The sequence below is a fragment of the Trachurus trachurus genome, assembly GCF_905171665.1.
Source record: "Trachurus trachurus genome assembly, chromosome: 7".
Taxonomy (NCBI): domain Eukaryota; kingdom Metazoa; phylum Chordata; class Actinopteri; order Carangiformes; family Carangidae; genus Trachurus; species Trachurus trachurus.
Genome location: NC_139901.1, coordinates 29,265,950 through 29,290,017, shown reverse-complemented (window position 1 = coordinate 29,290,017; position 24,068 = coordinate 29,265,950). Strand labels below are relative to the sequence as shown.

The following is a 24,068-nucleotide window of genomic DNA, read 5'->3' as shown; positions in this document are numbered from 1 at the left end:
TGTAGCCCGGCCTCTCTCTGTGTTTCCTGGGCCTCTGCTGCCCTCTAATGACACATTAAACATTGACACTGCTTCTTCTGCTTCTGTGCAGGAATAAAAAATAAAAAAAAACACTGAAGAAAGAATGAAAACCAGCAGGAAGTGTCGGTTTGATAGCTCATCGCACTATTTTATTCAATTACTGACATCTCAGGAGAAGAGGAGAGCTTTGCAACTCTGCTGTTGGTAAACCACTGGTGTTTTTTATTCTTTTCTGTTTTTTTTTGTTGTTTTTTTTTACACTTTTTTTTTTTTGTCATAGCGTTGATGCAACACTGAAAAAAGCGCTATTTTTTCCAAACAAACACAAGTCCCTCATTAGTGATATGTAAGAGGCAGAGAGAATCTCACCTGGACAGTTTTGCATGAAACATACAAATGAAACAGGTTCAACCTTTTTCTTTTGTCTTTTTGTAGTTTCACATATAATAATAAATATCCATACCTATAAACACTCCAAAAAAAAAAAAAAAAAAAATCAAAAATCAAAAATATTAAGTCACAGGTAACTGGAAAAAAGCTCCACTTTTAAATCACAATGATAAAATGTACAAAACAATAGACATCTCATATAAATGTTAATGGTTTTTTTTTTTTTTTTTTTTTTTTTACGTTAAGAGACGTAAAATCTCATTTCAGAAGAAGAAAATCAGCGGATAAAAACTAAACTTGGAGATTCAGTATTTCCTGAGGTTTATGGGTTCCCCTTAAAAAGGCCAGGAGAGGGGAATGGCTTTTATGTTACCGAGGAGATATTACAACAGGTCAAAGTGTACCTTCAGGGTACCAGTCGGGTTAAGGACGAGGAGTTTCTTTCCCTGACAACACGGCCGGGATATTAAAAGATTATGAGCACTTCATGTAGTATAATAATAATAATAATAATAATAATAATAAATGTACCTACGCAACCCCCTCCCCTCCCCACCACCACTGTTCTCCATTTAGGCCACAATAGTATTTTTTTTTTTCTTTTTTTTCCTTTTTTGTAACAGCTGATTAAAGTCGTCTTGATCCTTGATAAAAATCTTGTCTGGTCCACTTTGAGAAGTTGTGATTGAAGCTCCCTTTTCTCTCCTCTCTCTCTCTATCTCTCCTTCTCTTTCTACGTAAGATTAAAATGCTTGGAAGCCTCCACAACACAGAGCCGACCACGGCACAATAATCTGACCATGTGACCCCGCGAGTCAAAGTCTGCACTAGATGCAATGAAACGATAAAAAAAAATAAAGAAAGAAAAGAAAATAAGGTAAATATCTGGGCTAATGTACACAGATTAAAGAGGGTATTAAGGTGAGGAGGAGGAGGAGGAAGGAGGGAAATTAGCCTGAATAAGACGCAAAATAATAATAATAATAATAATATTAATAAAAAAAGAAAGAACAGTATTCTGAAAAACTGTACATGTAAACATCACACTTTCACTGAGTCCAAAACCAGAGGGGAAAAATACAAAGCTTCACACAGGTTTACAGTACGACCCCCTGCACAGAGCTACAGTCTCTGATCAGTGCAGGAGAGGCAACGATCGAAATGATATATAAATAACAATAGAAGAAATACAGACCAGACCACCACCAAATGATAAGTTAAAACAGGCAAGGGCTAAAAAACCACTTTGATATTTTTCTTTTCTTTTTTTTCTTTTTCAAAACAGTGCTGTACCACCAGAAAAAAACATTAAAAAAAAGGAAAAAGATTAAAACATCTGTTATCACTCTTTGTACAGCTATACAGGACATTTATCTGACCACTTTAGCAATCCACAAGCTACCAGGGCATTTTTAATCAACACCAATAGATTACATTGTCCAGTCAATACAAAGAGAAAAAAATAAAACAAAAACATTGGGCATTTTCATTATTAAGAAGAAAAAAACAACGAAAAACAAAAAAAACAAAAACGTACAAAACTAAAACACAGTAAAACTCCACCAAACAGCTAAAATGTTGCTCAGCGTAGACTTTTAAGACAGAATACCAATCTGCAAGCAAGTGTTTGTCTCTTTTTTTTTTTGTTCCTGTTTATTTTTATCTTTTTTATTATTATTATTTTGAACAATGGGGGGAGGGGGGTGGATTCAACATGGCGTCACTGAGAGGATCTGCTATGGCCACAGTAACAACAAGACGAGCAGGTTGAAGGAGACGAGGAGGAAGACGTGTGTGTCTACGATTACGTCCACACAGGGAGGGGGAGGTGGGTTAGGGTGTGTGGGGGACGTTTCATAAAACTGGATGCAACCAAGGAAATTCTGCTTCAAAAAAGGAAGTGGCTTCAATATGACTGAGGCCCCGTTTACACAAAGCGAAGACGGAGCTTCAAGTCACCGAAAAATGCTTATATCTGAAAAGTCAGGGCCTAAAAAACTCACAGTAGACAGAGTTTTAGGCTTTAGACGGTCACAGTATGCGACAGAAAATGCAGCAGCGTCATGCGTGCGACCTGTGTTTACAGTTTGTTCGGCTACATCAGTTGTTTTAGAGGTAAATGCAGAGACTGCTTGCCGAAAAACTGTCCCCGACGGAAACGCGCATCGTGCAGCGGTTTTGCACAAATTTCCCTCTAAAACAACTCTGTCTGGTAACGTTCTGTTATTATCTCATAGCGTGGTGAATGTGCAGGTCACAACTTGTCCACCAGAGCGTTTTGGAGTTGTTGGATTGTGTATTTGATGAGGGAAACCAAGAAATCCCATTAGCCTCCGTAGCGTAGCTCTGAGCAGCTCGCGGCTCTGCTCCGCCGCTCTAAAAATAGCTTGCACCGACAATTAAAGGTAACGAACCTACTGCTATGACTATAGGGATTATGGCAATGGGCCAATTTGCCAAAATGTTGAACTATCCCTTTAACTTGCATTGTACTTTTAATGAAAGCACAACGTTTCGGTCCCTTGGACGAACCTGACGAAGGTTCTCCTGATTTGTCTGATTTTCATGTCAAAATGTTCAGAATAGATGCGGTTTGTGGAAAAATGAGTCCAATATTTACTTTTGGTGACTATTGGGCGAAAGAGTCGACCATAATCTGAGCTCACGACGTTCACTTCTCCCATTGGAGTGAATAGACTGAAGACCTGCTGCTGCTGCTGGTCTCCTAAAGGGGGCGGAGTCATGGTCTTCTGGTCTCCTAAAGGGGGCGGAGTCATGGTCTGCTGGTCTCCTAAAGGGGGCGGAGTCATGGTCTGCTGGTCTCCTAAAGGGGGCGGAGTCATGGTCTGCTGGTCTCCTAAAGGGGGCGGAGTCATGGTCTTCTGGTCTCCTAAAGGGGGCGGAGTCATGGTCTGCTGGTCTCCTAAAGGGGGCGGAGTCATGGTCTGCTGGTCTCCTAAAGCGGGCGGAGTCATGACACAGATACAGGAAACTGACTCGTTGTGGGGCGTCTTGTTTCTAAACCGTCTTTGACCACTCGCTCTGTCTCGGAAGGAACAGGAAGTAACTTTTTCGTTTTCGTTTTCCATGATTTTGATTGGCTTGCATGGCTTTATGCTTCTCGTTATACTGCCGCCTATAGATTTATCATGTTCATAGCTGTTCTTAATGGCGTATTTATGCAGGTTTGGCGCGAACGCTGTTATTTTTGAAAACATATCCGTTTTTGTAAATACCCGTCTGTGTGTAAACGTGGCCCGAAACATAGTACATTTTCAGAAGTGTCCCATTTTACCTACTGACACTTGAATGCATCATTATCACGTCTAGTTTTCATTCTGTAAACTTTGTGCTTTTGAATAAACTGCAATTAAAACAAAGCTGCGGCTTCGTGGGAAGAAATTAGATCTGCAATAATAATAATCATTATTATAATTAATGACAAATATTCTTTTGCCACTCACAGCTGAGTCCAGATCAGCTTTATGAAACAGATTAACCCTGGTTTCCTTTATGAAACGTCTCTCTCACATGGACAGATGCAAAAGCGACACACGATCAAAACTGAGCTCCAATCAGCTTTTTTTCCTCGCACAGTCATCATCATCATCATCAGATCAATAAACTGTGAAGCTGTGTCGTATTTGTCCTTTTTTTTTTTTTTTTTCCAAATGAGGTAAAAGACACACTCAGATCATTGTGTGATGTTGTTACCTTAATCCTGAGCTATAAAGTGCTTCCAAAAAACTTTGCAATAATAGACAATAAAACTAAAATGTGAATGTGACGACGAGGCGGGAGACTGAGGGATGTAACATACGTACATGGCGTGTGTGCGTGTGTGTTCAGTGATTGACGCTGAAATAGACTGATTCATGATAAATATGATACGATTTGTGATAAATACAGAAATATAATAATCTCTCTAAACTTTGACAGATCAATAAGGTGCGAGCCACGCGAGGCTGCATGAAGAGTCATTGTCCTTCATTGTCTGGAATGTTTTTCAGCCGACTGAATTAAAAAAATCTTCACAGGTCGATGTCGCACAAACTGGGTCACTCCACCTTTACAACAAACAAGAGGATCAAGTTCAACAAACTGCCACCACCAACACTTACATCAACATCAGCAACAACAACAGCAACAACAACAGCTACAACTATAACAATAAAATAAAATAAAAAACGGCTTAGAAACAACCAAATAAAATAAAAAACACACGCACACACACCACATACACCAGTGTTTTTGTGCCGAGTGACTCATCATTAAAAGTGTCTGTTGTGAGACTGTGCTCTAGATCTGCTCGGAGTACTCGCTGTGTGCCCTCAGATCACACACACACACACACACATTTACACACACATTTACACACATTTACGCACATTTACGCACATCTATACACGCGCACGCACAAACGCACCATAGCAGAAAGCTGGGAGAGTAAACTGTGATGCGATTACATCTTCTTCAAAAGATTGTCTCTTGCTTCTTTTCAGACGTTGTGTTTTCAGACGGTGTGTTTTTATGAAAGGAGGAGGCGGCGGCGGCGGCGGCTGAGGTCAGAGGGGATGAGACAAGACACACGGATGGACGGATGATGGATGGATGGATGGATGAACAAATGAAGGACGTATCTTTTTGTCTGAGCAGCCCACGCAACACTCAACGCTGCTGCATCCAGTAAAGCCAAATGTGGACGTCAGAGGGCGATTAAGGTTTTAAAAAAAAGAAAAAGAAAAACCCACTTCACTTGCATTCATTCATTCATTCATTCACTCTTCGTCTGACCGACTGATGCGTGTGAAAAACATCTTTGTGCACTTTAAAAACTCAAGAACACTCACAGCAGAACAACTCCTTCACAAAAAAAACGACCCCAAATCACTTTAAAGTAGAAAAAAAAAGAAAGAAAGAAAGAAAAAAGACGTGCAACATTTAAAGTCTCGTTTTTTCTGCCAGGTCCCTTTTTTCTTTTTCTTTTCTTTTTTTTACCTTTTTCATCACCATCATCATCATTACTATACGGATACGACTGATCCCAACACATGAAAGTGCCTCAGTTATGAGGTTAGCAATAAAGATCAGTATTCACAACAGACATTGAACAACATTGAAATTGGCTACAATGCTGCATGGGATATCACTACTTCATCTTCTTCATCTTTTTAAAAATCTTTCCGTCTCTACATCTTGACAGTAACAGCAGGCGCGGGGTCTTAAAACGCCTTTTAAAACACCTTCATTTCAGTAAGCACACCTTTTTTACTGATTATCTTCAATATTGCACCTTTTTCCACGTTTTGTTCCAGAAGCACTGGTCATAAAACCCAAGAGTCTAAATCTGCTTTATTATTTTTATTCATTTACTTTTTGTTGTTGTCCCTGACAGGTGTCTGCGACCTCAGTTTGCATACCAAGGCTTCATACGGAGCCTCTTCCTTCTTCTTGTTTCTTTATGTAATAGTGATAATAGAAATACTCATAATAATAATAATAAAGTAACAGAAAATAATATAGATAATAAAGTCACCTTGGATTAATGAGCTGTAAAACATCTGGAAACCACTGGACAGAGCAGGACCGAGGTAAAGATTGATCTGTTGTCCCGAATTTAAAAAGGTGAAACTCTCTAATATCTTTTCTCTAGTTGTTGCTGCTTTGTAATTTTCTTTTTTTTCTTTTTTTTGCACATCGTACAGGAGCTGTTGAGGTCAGTGGATGGATTTAGCAGCATGTTTTTCTTCGTTTTGAATGCTGAAAAGGTGAATAATTTGGTGTTTTAAGTTTTTGTCAAATCATGCCACTGCACAGTATATCTAACATCTGTGTAATAAAACATAGAAACAAAGGTACCGACACTAAAAACCACTGCTAGTTCACTATTAATCCGTCCAAAAAATCTGCACAAAAACGAGCCAATGTGGCGTCACGGTCACAGCTGATTCGACACCTCTGGTACAGTAACTCCCCCTGTTGTACCGATGCAGATTCTTGTTTTATTTCTATAATGTTTTTTTTTTTTTGTATGTTTGTTTTCACATAGATCATCGCTTCCTGAGACGAATGGAGGTCGAGGTGGTAAAAGGAACTGAATGAGATGAATGGCTACAGATAAACAGGGCACTAAGGTCAAAGTGAACCAAATGCATAAATAAACTTTTTTTTTTTTTTCCTTCAGCCTGTGTGATATGTTCTGGCCCGTCCGTCCAAAACACAGAAACATGTGGGAATAAGTAAAGGTACGATACCTACAGGACCCACACTGTGCTGCTGCTGCAGAACCACTCGTTCTCGCACATTTCTGTCTTTGTTTGATAAAAGTCCCGTCGCGAACACGGTGACTGAGAGCGACAGAGGAGCAGGAGGAGGAAAAGGAAAAGGGCCTCGGCACCGTTTGGCTCGGACTCAGTTCTGCTGCAGGATCAGGTTTTCCAGCTCGTCCGCGGAGCGCAGCAGGAAGGCCGCCGACTCCCGGTACCCCGCGATGAGCTGCCTCACCGCCGTCACCTCCGGCGGGCTGAGCTGCGCCGACGCTCCGCCGCCGCCGCCGCCCTGACCGTGACTGTTGGAGCTGGAGGAGGAGGAGGAGTTCGGGCCGACGGCCTTCATACTCAGGTCTGTGGGGCCTGAGGACACAACGGAGGGAAACATGAATATAATAATAATATAATATCAAAGCATATGTAAGAGATAAATAACTTGAAAACAAATGATAATATTAAAAAACGTATTTATAGAGCACGTTTTATGACATCAAGTGCTTCAAGTTAAATAAAAAGTTTATATATTAGACACCGAGGGAAATGATAAATAAAATGAGAATCAGTCAAAGCAATAATATAAATCTTTAAATAGCTAACCCAGTATTCATGTTGAGCTCAATATCTTAAAAAAAAAAACTGAGATTCCTGCAAACTGAAGTCAAAACAAGACAAATCACAAATATTGTCAAAGGCCAGTTCAACCAAATTACAAGACAAAGCAAACAAACACACAAATGAAGTTTGTTTTTGCTTACTTATCTCTAGTGGTATATCACAATGTAGCTATATTTGGATTTTGGTTTTATTTGCCCATGGTTTTAAAATGCTAACATGCTAACACAGTGGTGATATAATGTTTATTGTGTTTTCTACATTGGTAAATTAGCATCAAACACATACACAGGACGTAGCTGAGGTTGATGAGAACGACCTTAGTTTTCTGAACCAAAGTAGTTGAATTTTTTTTTTTTTTTAATCTGAGGAAAAGTCAGGAGACTATGTTCAGACTGAGGGTCTTTTTTAATTTAGATTTTTCACTCAGATCCTATTTTTTGTTTGGCTGTTCACATCACCATCTAAAATGTGGCCTATATCAGAATCCAGTGTGAACGGTTTATGATGCATTGGGCAGACGGCCGTCGGTAACAAACAAGATGTCATTTTAGTCACAGAAAGCCGGTAAAACGTGGGTCAGGTACACAATACGACATCGCCATGTCACCGTCATCGTCCGTCTGCCGTCTGCCCAATTTCACGTGAATGCAGCATGAAAAATACGATTGAGTTGCTTGCGATATACAACCGCAACACTAGATGGGAGTAATTCCTACACAATGTTGTACAGGAAACATAGAGGGAACGAGTATTTTCACTTTTATTTCTAAATGTCTGTGAAATGGAAGCTGGAAAATGTCTGGAGGAGGAAAAGAGAAGAAAAAGAACTAAACTCTGTGTTTTAGTTTCAGTTACCATTACTTTAGTTTGTACCCTATATAGGAATAATAAACCTCCGAAAGCGTCTCAACCCGCTGTGGCAGCGTTCGGTTTATTAAGAAACAACGTCAACAAGGTTATTACAACCCAAAGTTTAACACCACGGGCCCTAGTTTCTTGGCGCAGCGCAGGTGGCGCAAGGTAGCGCAGCCGGTCTAATGCAAGTTTCGACCAGCGCAGCCTAGCGCAAAGTCAGATTGGGAGATTGGCAGATCGCGCTGCGCTGAGATAGGCGTGGTCGCGCAGCAGGGGGAGGCGTCACAGATTCAGCTTGGTGCAGTGGAAGTTTTGTGCGAAAATGTCTCGCCGAGGTTGCGCTGAAAGCTCGCCACCTCCAACCAGGTCTATTCTCAGCGCAGAGCGGAGCGCAGCAGGTGCAGTGGAAGTTTGGCTGACTGACCTGCAGTGCACACACGTCACCAAGACCTCACAGGCAGATCTCCACAGTTCCAGACACATTTCAATGCAATAAATATCCACAATAACCACTATTTAATGCAACTAATGGAATCAACACGTGAATTTATATCTATATAGATTGTCCCGTCACATCTGACGTCAGATCAAAGCAGAGATCAAAGGCTGTGGCACGCGTAATGGAAACTCCACCTGAATTAACACAGCAGGGACGAACTGGCACTGAAAAGCAGCTGTGGATGTCCCAAGCAGGACTGAGGGTGGATGACTGCATGTCGCTGCCGTGTTGAGATACCACTCTGCCCTTGTGATGATCGCTTTATTTATTTATTTACCGCATCACGCAGCCGTATTGAAAAACAAAACACAAATCATCATCTCTCTTAGTCCACCACAACAGCCTCGCTATCAGATAGTCAGTATATAGCCTATACTCAGCATCTCTATCACAGAAAAAAAAGAGAAAAAAAGAGACGGACAGAGAGAGAGAGAGAGAGAGAGAGAGAGAGAGAGAGAGAGAGAGAGAGAGAGAGGAGGACAGAGAGAGAGAGAGAGAGAGAGAGAGAGCGTCCTTTACGCTGATTTCATCCCGCATGTTTGTTTATGTTGTGATTAGTGTACACCTCTCATCTGTCTTACACAGGGAATAATAAATTGAAATGAATAAATGTGAGTTTCTTCATTAGTTTATTAGTTGTTGTTTCTTAGGCTACACTGAGCACCGGTTCTCAGTGTATCAGATCAAACCTGGTTAAGGATGTTAGTAAACTCATTATTCGGCCACTCTGAGCTCGGACCTCCGGGGAAACAGCTGTTTCCTCCTGAGAGAGGTTCGGCCTCTGGCGTCGCTGTTTCCTCCGTCCATGTCAAAGTATAAAATGACAAACTTGCAGCGCGCATCGCCCGCCGCGCAGTTAAAGGTGAGGAGAGGAGCTCCTTTGATTGGTGAAGATCCGAATCGGCTGTGTTAATCCCACTTCTCCTCCTCCTGTCTCCCTCCCGCCCTCTCTCCTCCCCCTTTGCCGTTTGCGCCGGTGGGAGGGACGAGGGCTTGCGCTGGTCTAAGTCGGACTGCGCTGTCCAGCAAACTTGCGAAATGGACCTGGACACGCCTAGTTGGCGTGGCGAAGCTGCGCTGAACTTAGACTTCACCTGGTCTAAGAAACTAGGGCCCCACGTGTCCTTTTCTATTGACACAGACATAGATATAGACATTTCACTCTAAATCCCACAGGAATTAAATGAGGTTGTTGTCGAACTAATCAACATGTTTCCACTCAAAGAGCCACAGAGAGAGTGTCGACTCTTTCCAGGAACAATGTCCCCGATCTTTTTTAAATAATCCAACAACAGCATCACAGTAAACGGCCTTTTACCGAGGAAATAATCTCTTTAAAAGACGGTTTGTTCTGTGTCTGTTTACGCAGACAAACAAGAACATTAACTCTTCACAGACGCGTCGCTGCTGTTAAATATTTAAAATGTAATGAAAGTGAGCAACACAATAAAATCACTCTGTTCATAAAGTGCAGACATAAAAACCGACGGATGAGGATCTAAAAGCTCAATCAGGTCCCATCGTTCACCTCCGCTGGGAAATTGGGGGGAAAAAAATAAATAAATAAAAGTGTTTTACAGTTTCCGCAGCAGAACGGGATTTGATTCCAGCTCCTCACCGTTGGTTTGTGCAGCAGCTGAGTTCTGCTGGTTGCTGCCGACCGTCCCGTATCCTCGCAGGTTGTAGTTGAGGCCTCCGTTGGTGTAGAGCTGGTCCTGGGCGAAAGCTGCGCTGGAGATGGCGAACGCCGTCGGGGTCGCAGGGGCCGCGTCCCTCGCGTTGGGCTTGTCAGCGGAGGCCGGCTCATCCTGCAAAAAGAGAGAAATTTTTGTTTGTGTTTTTTTTGTGTTTGAGCAGAATATTGTCATTTATTGTTGCGCAGTTTTGGCAAATTGGCCCATTGCCATAATCCCTATAGTCGTAGGAGTAGGTTCGTTAGAAAACTGAGTTGTTTTCCAGGCAAATGCAGAGACTGCTTGCCGAAAAACTGCCCCCGATGGGAATGCGCATCAGCGGTTTTGCATGAATTTACCTCTAAAACAACTCTGTCTGGTAACGTTCTGTTATTATCTCATAGCGTGGTGAATGTGCAGGTCACAACTTGTCCACCAGAGCGTTGTGGAGTTGTTGGATTGTGTATTTGATGAGTTTGATGAGGGAAACCAAGAAATCCTATAAGCCTCTGTGGCGTAGCTCTGAGCAGCTCGTGGCTCTGCTCCGCCGTTCTAAAAACAGTTTGCACCGACAATTAAAGGTAACGAACCTACTGCTATGACTATAGGGATTATGGCAATGAGCCAATTTGCCAAAATGTTGAACTATCCCTTTAAAGACAGGGTTGGAGATCTTATTCTGGAGCATTTTTTTTTACTGAATTGCTTGAAATCTTTCTTCACACCCCGATTGCAACCAATTAATTGAATTGAACGCCCTAACCCTAACGACACGTTCAGGTCAATTGGACTGTGATGTGTCAGTCAAACTGCCGTCTCTGTCTCTAATTGCAGGCGTGCTTCAGTCGCTACAATCGAGTCACGCTGCAGAAAAGACAATGCCAGTTCCTAGAGAGCATACAGTAGGCACAGAAGACTTTAAAACCTTGCGACGACAAATCATACAATGGACAATTAAAATAAATTACAAAATAAAAACAGACAATTTTAACCCCCAGTTACAGAACAATATACCAAAAGCCCCAGTACTGGGAACAGGCATCAGATTAAGAGCAGTATTTAAGCTACTTGAGTACATGTCTGATTTGTTTTTAACCAATGTTTGAGATTTTTTTTTTGTAGTTGTTGCAGTTGATGTGTGATGGTAACTTGTTCCAGGACTGCGTTCCTCTTACAGAAACGACCATTTGACATAATTTTGTTCTGGTGGAAAGTAAGAAGTTAGAAGTCGGAGGAAAGGGGCTTGGACTTTTGAATTATTTGTGTATTTTCAAAATGTGGCCTGCTCGAACCGTTTTTTCCAGGATCTCCTACCCTAACCTTTAATGACATAAAAAAAACACGTTCACAAACACCAACTACTACCGAGGCGTTTACCGCTTGGTAGACGTCGAGCCGCATCCTCTTGGCAGCGTTTCGTGTCTCGCTCTCGCAGGCGGCGGCGAGGATGTTCTCAGCCATGGCAGAGGTGAGGTGAGGAGGTGTTGGTCGTATCTGGCAGCAGCAGGAGGAGGAGGGGGGTCACGGAGATTTTTGCACATTATGAAGGTGAAACACTGAATTATTTTGAAGCGTGTGTGTGTTAGAGTGTATTTTAAAAGAATAGTTCACCCAAAATTCAAATTGCACTCATTATCTACTCACCCTCATGTCGACTAAGGGCTGGGAGAAGTTTCAGAGTCCTCCGTGGCTTCTCTGAGTTACAGGGGGTCTCGGCGTAGCAGTGCATGTCCATATAACGGTTGCAAATGGATACCAACTGTCTTCGTAACAAAAAGACACACCAAAAAACATCCAAATACCTCCATGCTGCTCGTATGTAATGTCCGTCTTGTATTAAAGCCCCGAAATGCGAAATTGTTCCGAAAAATTGTAATAAGTCTATATTTTAAATGTATTTACTATTTAAATTGCTGTATTTTATGATTTTTAAACTGTAAAGTGTCTTTGAGCATTTGAAAAAGCGCTTATAAATAAAATGTATTACTATTATTATTATATTTCAAGCTTGTTTGTAGCGGAAGCTAGCGTCCAAGTCTTGCGCGATTTGCGCCGGCGTCAGTAATCGCACTGACACCGGCGCAAATCTCGCGAGATTTGGACGGACCAGGAAGAGGAGCTTCCGCTACAAACAAGCTTGAAATATAGACTTATTCAATTTTTTTCTGAACAATTTCGCATTTCGGGGCTTCAATACAAGACGGACATTACATACGAGCAGCATGGAGGTATTTGGATGTTTTTTGGTGTGTCTTTTTGTCACGAAGAAAAGTGGTATCCATTTGCAACCGTTATATGGACATGCACTGCTACGCCGAGACCCCCTGTAACTCAGAGAAGCCACGGAGGACTCTGAAACTTCTCCCAGCCCTTAGTCCACATGAGGGTGAGTATAGATAATGAGTGAAATTTCAATTTTGAGTGAACTATCCCTTTAACTTCGGGTGTGGGGTGTGGGGGCGATGTCTGTACCTCAAAACCGCCTTTTTTCATGCGGCGACAGGATTTGAGGTAGGTGCGGATGCGTTTGCGTGAACGCTCCTGAAACTCTGGGAACTGACGGCTGCAGGACTCGATGATGGCCTGGATCTTCTCCTTGGGCTGTTTGGAGATGGGAACCATGCGGTCCAGATTCTCATCCACGAACAGACGCACAAACATCTGACAGAGACCGAGAGAGAGAGAGGGGGGAGGGGAGAGAGGATGTAGAGCAGAAAAATGGAGGTGGGGGGTGCAGGGTGAGAGGGGGGGGGAAAGGGGTGTGAGAGTTGAAAACAAAAGGGAGCGAGAGGAAAGGCAGCGGATGGGGGAGCGTCGGAGGTAGAGTGGAAGAGGAGAGGATCAAGAGGGAGGGAGGGGGATGTGATGAAAACAGGAGCAATGAAAATCCAGTCGTCGTTGTTCATATGCAGGACAATATTTCTGGTCTTTGCTCGTTCACTCGAGTTCGTATTCCTGCACCTTTGCTGCTCTAATAAAGAATAAACAGTGAATGTTGTTTTTTATTAAGTTTCTATAAGACGATTTTGTTCTCTTATCGTATCTCATCATATCATATCCAACCCCTTTTTATCAAGTTTCTATAAAACCATTTCTTTCACTTATTTGATATTTGTACCTATCTAATCGTCTCATAGTATCATATCTTATCTTATTGTGCCTTATTGTATTGTATTTTATTGTATCATATTGTATCTTATCTTATTGTATCGTATCTAACTCCTAATTATTAAGTTTCTATAAGACCATTTCTTTCTCATATTCAATATTTGTACCTATCTAACTGTATCATATCATATATCGTAGATTCAGAATAAAGAATAAACAATGAATGTTGTTTTTATTGAGTTTCTATAAGAGGATTTATTTCTCTTATTTGATGTTTGTTATTATCGTATTTTATCTTATCTTATCCAACCCGTATTTATCAAGTTTCTATAAGACCATTTCATTCTTATAATTGATATTTGTACCTATCTAATTGTATCGTATCGTACTGTATCTTATCTTATTGTGCCTTATTGTATCGTATCATATTGTATCTTATAATATTGTATAATATCTAACTTCTAATTATTAAGTTTCTTTAAGACCATTTCTTTCTCATATTTGATATATGTACCTATCTAATTGTATTGTATCGTATCATACCTTATCGTATCCAACCCATATTTATCAAGTTTCTACAAGACAATTTCTTTCTCATATTTGATATTTGTACTTATCTAATTGTATAGCATCTTATCTTATTGTGCCTTATTGTAAGGTATCTTATTGTATCATATTGTATCTTATCTTATTGTATCGTATCTAACGCCTAATTATTTCTATAAGACCATTTCTTTCTCATATTCGATATTTGTATCTAAATGTTTCATCAAGTTTCTATGAGAAAATTCTTATCATATCATATCGTATCTTATTGTATCATATTGTATCATATTGTATCTTATCTTAACTCATCATATCATATCGTATCGTACCTATCCCCTATTTATTACGTTTCTATTAGATAATTTCTTTCTTATATTTGATATCTGTACCTATCTTCATATCATATCATATCATATCATATCGGTACAGGTGAGGTGAGGTTGGACGGGTAACTTACATTGAAGGCTTTGAGTCTCTCAGGGTCCATCCCCTCAGCGTCATTGATCTTGTCACTGTCATCGTGATCGTCGTGATCGTCGTCGTCGTCGTCGATTATCTGTGTCCGACCGGCGGTCAGGTCCTCAGCGCTCATGCTCAGTTCAGTTTTCACAGAGTCGTAGCTTCCTGAGCTGTAGGGAGGAGACTGGACCGACAAAGACAAGAACAGTCATGAGGTGCGTTTCTATTAAACCTAGAAACACGCAAAACCTAAATATCGCAATAAAAACACGGTAATATTATATATAGTATACATTTTAATATGATAAAACTGTTGTAGAGGCAGCTGAGATCACTGTCATGGAAACACAAGATGCTTATGTCCATCTTCCTCAAAGTGAAGTCTTGTGGGAAGAGAATTTAAAGGGATAGTTCAACATTTTGGCAAATTTTCCCATTGCCATAATCCCTATAGTCATAGCAGTAGGTTTGTTACCTTTAATTGTCGGTGCAAGCTATTTTTAGAACGGCGGAGCAGAGCCGCGAGCTGCTCAGAGCTACGCTACGGAGGCTCATAGGAGTCATCAAATACACATCCAACAACTCCAAAACGCTCTGGTGGACAAGTTGTGACCTGCACATTCACCACACTATGAGATAATAACACAACGTTACCAGACATAGTTGTTTCAGAGGTAAATTCAGAGACTGCTTGCTGAAAAACTGTCCCGACAGGAACGCACATCAGTGGTTTTGCATGAATTTACCTCGTAACCTGCAGAGAGCAGTTGTACTTTTTCGAAATTGCTGAAATATCGCTTTTATTTTGCGTAAACCTGTGATGGAAACGCAGCTACTGGTGGTCGTGGAGTCGTGGACCAAAGAGACGATCGGATGGGAAGACGACCAGTGATCAATCAGCGTTTCCTGTGCTCACCTTGTTGGCGTACTCTGTCTTGATGGGGTACTTCCTGTTGGGCTCTGCGGGGTAGGAGGAGTTTGGCGGCGAGCTGCCGACGGGCAGCAGTCTGTCGCTCAGGTTGACCGGCTGCTGATCCTCCGAGGAGGACGAGGACGAGGTGGTGCTGAAGTCCAGCGGGGCGCCCACTCCGTTCTCCGTCAGCTCCCCGTACGGCGCCACTGCCCCGCCACCGCCACCGGCGCCATCTGGGGGGTTCCCACCGCCACCGCCGCCGCCGCCCACAGCCAGGACGTCCGGGGAGGTCAGGGCCGGGAGCCCGTTGGCGCTGCCGCTCTCCGAGGAGTCGTCATCTGTCAGAGAGGAGGAGGAGGAGGGAGAGACGAGACGAGAGGATGTTTTAGCTTTTAGGTTATCTTATCATCTTATCATTAATCAAACATAAACTGCTGCTTAATGCAAACAAGACAAAATATATGTTGTTTACCCGATCCAAAAATGTTGATTACAATAGTATCCATCTTTACACCAAAACTGGCTCAGAAATTGAGAGAGTCAAGGAGTACAAACATCTTGGGATCTGGCTAGAAGAGGATTTCTCGTTCAAATATCATATTAATGAACTTATCTTAAAGTTGAGACAAAAAATTGGTTTTCTGTACAGAAACAAATCTTGCTTTCCAATGCTCTCAAGAAAATTAATAATTGAAGCGGTGTTTATGTCCGTCATTGATTATGGTGATATCATCTATAGACATGCTGCTGCCTCAACTCTGAAACGTCTAGATTCAGTCCATCATTCAGCTCTAAGATTTATCACGGGTGATAAATATGATACTCACCACTGTGTTTTGTATGGAAAAGTTGGTTGGCCTTCTCTTGAGGAAAGGCGCAAGAGGCACTGGTTTTTATATATTTTTAAGGCTCTTACAGGCAAATTACCACTGTATGTAGCAAATATGTTGGAATGGAACTCTGGTACTTACAGGACCCGTTCGGCTGAACTACTGCTACTCAAAGTTCCTCGAGTCTTTACGAGTATTGGCAAGACTGCTTTTTGTTATGATGCCCCTAGCTCTTGGAACGCGTTACAGCACATCCTGAGATTGGATGCGCTCCCTTCACTCAGTGAGTTTAGGTACTTGGTCATGAATAACTGTGTTTCCATTTGTAACTGTTTCAGATGATTGTGTTTCTTGTTTCTTGTTAAGTGTATATTGGTTGTAATCACTTCAAATGACTGTAACCACTGTCAATATTTTTAAACTGCGTTGTAAACTCGACGACATTGAAAATGAGGGCAACCTCAATGTCTCTCGAGAATAAATAAAGGTTATAATAATAATTGTATCTTATCTAACACCTAACTTTTCTATAAGACCATTTCTTTCTCAGATTTAAAGCAGAAGTAAGCGGAATATTTGTGTTAATATAAGTCTTAAATAGTTATATCTTCCGACAGCAATCACTTACATAGAGTGTTTGGTCTGAAACACGGGTCTGTCAGTCCCTCTGCTCTGAGCCGAGGAGAAAACTTTCCTTGTATCCTACAACCTTTATCCAATGAGGAGAGAGAACGGCATAAAGGGGCGGTCCTCTCTGTGTGTGCAGCCAAGGGATGCGCGTGAATGTGGTGACGTAGGGACGAGGGCGGGGACTGCTAACTCCATCGGCTGACAAGAAGTTATGGTGCGTTCAAGGCAACCCGTAATTCGTGTTTTTCCGACCTGTGAAGTCGTACCAGTTCGATCTGGTACGACTTCACAGGTTGGAAGTTACGAGTGGCCGTTATAGTGACTTTCACAGGTAAAACAGGTCGGAAAAACACGAGTGGGTTGCCTGGAACGCTACAAAGTCGTAAGTCGTGACTTGAAGCTGTAACTTACGGTTTCAAAAGCCTGCCTGGAACGCAGCATTAGCCCAAACGACCGGATCGCTTACTTCTGCTTTAATATTTGTACCTATCTAATTGTATCGTATGGTATCATATATCGTAGATTCAAAATAAAGAATTAACAGTGAATGTTGTTTTTATTAAGTTTCTATAAGACGATTTATTTCTCTTATTTGATATTTGTTATTATCGTATCTTATCTTATCTTATCCAACCCGTATTTATCAAGTTTCTATAAGACCATTTCTTTCTCATAATTGATATTTGTACCTATCTAATTGTATCGTATCGTATCTTATCTTATTGTGCCTTATTGTATCTTATATTATTGTATAATATCTAACCTCTAATTATTAAGTTTCTATAAGACCATTTCTTTCTCATAATTGATATTTGTACCTATCTAATTGTATCGTATCTTATCTTATCTTATTGTGCCTTATTGTATCATATTGTATCGTATCTTATTGTATCATATTGAATCATATTGTATCTTATCTTATTGTATCGTATATCTAATCCTTAATTATTACGTTTCTTTAAGACCATTTCTTTCTTTCCATTTCCTTCACCGATGTGGGTTTGTTTACTGCAATAAAGAGGGGAGGGGGCAGTGAGGGGGGGTGGGACGGGACTTCCTGCCCACAGTTAAGGAAGTGGGTATTGGGGTCAACTGTCAGGATAAATAAAAGTTGTAGTGGGTTGGGGGGGGGTCTTTGGAAGAGAGAAACGAGATGAAGATGAAGATGGGGGTGTGATGGGGGCTTCAGTCCCTGGTGGGTGGGTGCAAATTATAGCATTTTAACCCAGTTTACGACCATGCACTGATTCCACATGATGATTTCTGTGTTTGTCATGATGAGCGCTCACACACCTCAGAGTAATTCGTCCCCCCACCCTTTTTTTTCAGCGATGTGTGTGCCCCATTTTTCCTACAGTGGTGTCTAATCTCTGAAGGTTAATATCGGCCTTTGTCCTACTTCTCTAATTCCTCCCCCCTGCACCCTGAGAGAGAGGGGTGCACAAAAGGATTGGGGCTGTGGTTGTTCTGCTACCCCCCCTCTACCCCCCTCTACCCCCCCTGTAAGAGTGGATTTATCTGGATTAGTCCACTAAGAACAGGAGCAAGCTGTTTCCTGCACAGCTCCCTCCTGCACCGGGACCGTGTCGATGGGTGAACCTTCAGATTCCAGATGTAAATAAAACTCATGTATGTATGTGTGTGTATACTGTATATATATATATATATAATTTAAGGGAGTTTTTCTGACCCCAGGGGGGGTTTTATAAGAAACAGTGATTGTATTTGTCGAGAGCTAAAGTTGTAAAAGCTCTGAAAAAAAGAATTATGTCTTAATTATGCCTTTTACATTTTGAAAAAATCCAGATATGCAGGAAAATAATGTGATAAAAAGTGTTAAATTCATTAAAACTCCACTTCCCATTCTATTGCCACATAATAACTTTAATAAAACCCATTTGGTTTATATTTGCACAATTTTTTATAGTTAAATATCGCTGTACCCAGCACATGTGTCATCACACCAGCTGTTTTAGAGCAATAAAGGTTTTTCAAACTATTATTCAGTTGTCGTTGCATGAAACTGAAAGTACCAGGGGCACGAGGACTGATTGATCTCCACAAATGTGAGTAAACTGAAGACTTATTAATCTTAAACTATGTGCGTTTATGAGGCATCATTACCGAACAAGTTGCTATTTGGGAATAAGAAATTTCCCTTTATTTACGTTATATTCACAGTGTATATTTTTTTGCTGGCTGGTCTAAAACTTAACTAACCTTTGCTCTAAAAAGTAAAAACTGTCATTACCGTCACGCAAACAATTGTGTAATTTTTACGATGAAGGGTATGCTGAGAAAGCTTTGAGATAAATGTATTTTTTCAATGTTTCAAAGAAAATTGAAGAATCACCCATATATATACAGTATATATAGCCTATATATATATACATCTATGTGCCGTGTCCTGAGTGCTGTTTCCTACCGTCCTCTTCTTTGATGGTCGTCGCTGGGTTGCTGACTCGCTCTCCGTTCGGTGGACTGGGCTCAGGCACTGGGGGCGGCTCAGCTGCGACCCATGTGGGTTCAGTGCCGTTCATGTCCTCGCTGCTCACCGAGCTGTCATCCTGAGGAGGGAGGGAGGGAGAGGGGGATGAGAAGTGTTATCAGGAGAAATATCATCTTTTCTTTTCTTTTCTTTTCTCTCCTCCAACTTTCCCACTCGTCCCCCGAGACGCAGAGGGAGAGAAGAACGAGACGTTTTTAAACAGAGACTAAAGATGTATTTGTTTTTACAATAAGGAGCGACTCTCTGACCATCAGAGACGGTTGCATGTCACAAATAATGCATGATTTCTGTTTCTTTGTACTTTAAGAACAGTTTGTAAATGAGATGTGAGCTTTTACTGTTGTCCATTGTATGTATGATGTTTTGACCCCAGGAAGAATAGCTGCTGTCTTGCACAGCAGCTAATGGGGATCTAAGAAACAAACAAACGTGTCTCTTTGAATCTCTGTTTCCCTCATTTTAAAAGTTTATACTGAAACACAAACACAGATGGGCCCTAATATACTGTCTGTATGTAAACACTGTAGCTGGTTTTAGAAACTGAAAATGCTCCTGTAACATCTCTGCAAAGTGACGAGGAGACGAACCCACAGAGAAAAAACACAAAAACATGATGTTTTAGTTCAAGTTGAAGCTTCAGCAGTTTGTGTTTGAGTTGATGCTTTCACCGACTGAATCACCGTGTGGATCTGTCGGCTGAAGGACGACAACCATAGCAACCAGTGATGCTTTCAATGCTCCGACAAATGCAATAACCAGGATAACAACAATAATAAAGGACCATTGTTGGATTTAACTGTGTCATGTCTGGCAGCAGCAGCGGAGGAGGAACACGAGGAAACACAGGCGCCTCCCTGAGTGTTAAGTCATACATTTCTTGGAGCAACTGCTATTTTTAACTCAGTTACGTCGAGACCCTAAAGATGCTTGTTGTAGCGTAACACAAACATGAGTAGCTAAACCACAGAGGAGGGGTTGGAGGGGGGCTCGGGGGATTAGCACAAAGGAGGAGGAAAATGCATAATCTCACAAACTACAGTAAAAAAGGCTGCAGCTTTAAAAAATAAAATAAATAAAACTCAGCGTGTGATTCTCTCTCTCTCTCTCTGCTAAAAGCCACGACAGCGTTTCAGAAAGACGGAGAGAAAGAGAGAAAGAGAGTAAGAGGCCCCGGTTCACTTTGAGCCAACATGGACAGCAGCGATTTCTCTCTCCGGCCTCGGTGCAGCTCGCCGTCATGTGTCAGCTGGCATCTCAGTCAGGGGAGAGGAGGAAGAGGAGGAGGAGGAGGAAGAGGAGGAAGAGGAAGAGGCCACGACTGTGTGATGGGAGCAGAATTACATCTCATTCCTCCCCACATGAGCACACAAATAGGCCTAAACTCCTGGGAATATGCATCCGTCCCTCTGTAAAAAGGGGTTTGAGGAGAACCAAAATGCTCAGTGACAGCTCTATTAGGTGCCAAGTGAGGCATGTAGCATTAAAGAGAGAGAGGGAGAGGGACACAGAGAGAAACAGAGAGAGAGAGAGAGAGAGAGGGAGGGATGGGAGTCTCTAATTACAGTTTCTAAGTAGTTGGAAACGTAGCATCATTAATGTCCTCTACGCTTTAGGAAGATAGATAATTAATAAAGGAGGAGGATGTACTTTTTTAAAAAGCTGCGGTCATCACACAGAAGAGTTAACAAAGATTTAACGTCACTTTTAAGACACATAACAGGATGAAAAATGTGCATCAGGTATCACAATATTATACTAAAGCATCAGCAGCAGGAGTTGTTTTACTGTTTTCTGCTGCAGCTCTAAGTGCTGTTTGTGCTTCTGAGAGTAAAAGTAAAGAGCAAACAGAGCGGATTTGTTTGGTTAAACCTGGTTTTTATGATCCCTGCTCTTTGAACATAAAGACTGTGACTGTGACTGTTGTTTTTGTTGTTGTTGTAGGTTGTAGTTTTGTCTTTCACAGGCACCAAACTTCTGCAGAGCGACGTGCAAACAGAGTAGCAGATGAGCTGTGAAAAGCTGCAACAGACTCCACAAACACACAAACACATGTAAACCTGCTGCTTTAAAAACATGGAGCAGCAGCAGCCCACTCTATGACGCTTCATTATCATCACCACTATTATTATTATGATCATTATTATTATTATTATTAAATTATTGCCCTGTTTGTTCACAGATGCAACCAATTTTTTTTTTTTTTTTTTCCATTTGTACTCACCCGCGAATCACAACCTGGGTCATTGTTCCGGATAATCCTAATTAATGCGTGAGTGCGGTCCACATCATCCACATCATCATCATCACCAAGTACTAACAGCGCAGCAGCTCCTGCACTTTACTGACAGCGGTTCCTGAGTGTTTCTGTCACACACACACTAAAACACCGCTAACACTCACACATACAGCCACATATGGGCGTGGCCTCGTGCGTTACGTCACTCCGTGTGTGTGTGCATGAACAGGCTGCTTCACTAATCCTCACTTCACACTGATCTCCTCCTCCCAACATTAAAGATATTATTCGCTACTTTGCTCATCCAAAAGATCGCGCTCTTGAACACCTAATGAACTTTATCATTATTTATGCGAAATTCTTTATTCACAAAAAAAATGAGCAAATTCGATTCCTACATTTCCCCCTTTTCTACTAGAACTAAATTATCTTATTAAATCTCTTTACTTGATAAACAACAAAAAAAGCAATACATTTCTAAGTAAAACCTCTGACTAACTTTCTATTTATAACTGCCTTGTCCTTTTTTATTTTTTTCTATGTGATTTTATTCCTCATCCCTAGCTGTTTTATTCTGTTTTTTTCTATTATTGTTACCTTCATTATTTATAGTAAGACTTAGGGTTAGATTATAACCTAAATTATAAAATATAGTTTGAATAAGCTTATTCAAACTATATTTTATAATTTACTCAATCATTGTACTGTCCTTTCATGTTCGATGTGCTGTAGCTACATTAATGTAGGCTACACCTTGCTAGTTCTGTACATACAATATTTGCTAATAAAGTTAAAAAAAAAAAAAAAAGCTTCGCTAATCCTCACTTCACACTGATCTCCTCCTCCTCTTCTTTGCTTTGATTGTTCAACACTAAAAGTTAAGGAGACCCCGGCCCACAGTTACAGTGAATAAGCAGATTCTTACAATTAGCCGACTCCACGAGGACGCGCACGGCGACTGCGCCTGTGAACGCGCGCTGGCTGCTGCTGCACAAACACTGAGGGAACAGATGTCAAACTACTACAACGGTGTAGCAGCTACTACTCACCCTCTCGGTGGTGGTCATGCACTGCAGTTTCATCTGCTTCAGGTAGGTGGCAGTAAGAGGCATGTTGTAGTCGATGAGGTCCGGGACCAGAGAGGTGGGTCTGTCATTTTCTGACAAAAAGAAAAAACACACACTAAATATGAAAAATGGAGCACAAACTAATTCATTCATAAATAAAAAAAAAAGGATGAAATGTAATGATGATATAAAATAATATACAACTTAATCATGTCTACATAACTGAAAACTGAGGAGGTCCATATAAAGACATATAAATGTGTGATTTTACCAAACTGTAGGCTAAATACAATTTTTCACAAGCTCCACTTTGACCAACTTATAATTTATAACCACTCATATATGAACACATATCGATACAATAAAGTGACACTATTTGGGTCATTATCCACAGTGTCTGAGTATAAATTGTACTTCTGCCTCTTTTGATATAGACTTATAGTAAATAATCTCAATAATCTCTAATTAGAAATATTGTATATTGTAAATCTTATGTCGGTAACAGGGTTGACAAGATTAGGAAAACATTAAAACTGTAATAAAATATGAAATTCCACAGCCTGAGATGGCACAACATAATTTCTTGTCATTTTAAACTTTCTTTGATTCCCGGCTACTTAAAAAATAGCAATTAAATATAGTTTAAATTTTAACTTTTCAAAGTTGAAAAGGCACCGATTCCATGGAATGACCCAATAAAGTAAATTATTTAAAGGCTTCACACATGCAACCTGGAGAATTAAGCAGTAAACAGAGATCAAATTTCCTTGTAGAGTGATACTAAAATCTAATAATCATGATACTGATATATTTAATATAAATGTGTCAGGTTATAATTGTTATTTACACTGTAAAACACCATTGTCTTCTTAGAAACTACTGTCAACACAAAGACAAACAAACCACTGCAGCACAAACACCCGACACATATCTGATTTTCTCCTTCACAGTCCCATTAACACTGTATTACAACGATATCGATACTAACTGCACCACTAATTAGCACCATTATAAAATTATAACTCTTGTTTGTGCACCCATGGGTGTTCATGCACTGTGCAGCCTCCACCGGATGACTGTGGTGCAGAGGGAAACTTGGAAAAAATGTGAAGATTATGCAGCAGCAGCGGCGGCGTCTTTTTCTCTGTGATACATAAGTAAATCACACTGAGTGAGTGTGAGATCTCATGTGAATGAGTTACATCTACACCTGACTTCCTGTTGGGTCTTAATTCATTCAGTTTGGGTACTTTACTGCACATCTGCATGCATCTCACACTTTTTTTCCCCCTCACTGGAAACACTTAATGTTTTCAGATGAATGTGCTTTAATCTCCTTTTTGTGCAGCTTCTCATTCAGCCTTTACTTGTCATTTTGCAGATTTGCTGCAACATCCTGCAACAGAAAAAAGGCTGAAATCCTCACAGCCACACATGAATGTAAACAA

The 24,068-nt window shown here is 40.9% G+C and overlaps 1 protein-coding gene across 1 annotated transcript in view; it reads right to left on the bottom strand.

The window, feature by feature from the left end:
* Nucleotides 1–6,822: 6,822 nt before the first annotated feature.
* Nucleotides 6,823–24,068, bottom strand: part of nol4la (nucleolar protein 4-like a) — a gene marked incomplete at both ends in the record, with an annotated part of 35,948 nt that continues 18,702 nt past the window's right edge. The window contains 8 exons of the mRNA XM_083975306.1: nt 6,823–7,043; nt 10,268–10,457; nt 11,700–11,816; nt 12,795–12,983; nt 14,434–14,619; nt 15,352–15,686; nt 19,234–19,375; nt 22,603–22,712. Of these exons, the coding sequence (XP_083831432.1) occupies nt 6,823–7,043; nt 10,268–10,457; nt 11,700–11,816; nt 12,795–12,983; nt 14,434–14,619; nt 15,352–15,686; nt 19,234–19,375; nt 22,603–22,712 (1,490 nt within the window). The remainder of the gene's footprint in view (nt 7,044–10,267; nt 10,458–11,699; nt 11,817–12,794; nt 12,984–14,433; nt 14,620–15,351; nt 15,687–19,233; nt 19,376–22,602; nt 22,713–24,068) is intronic.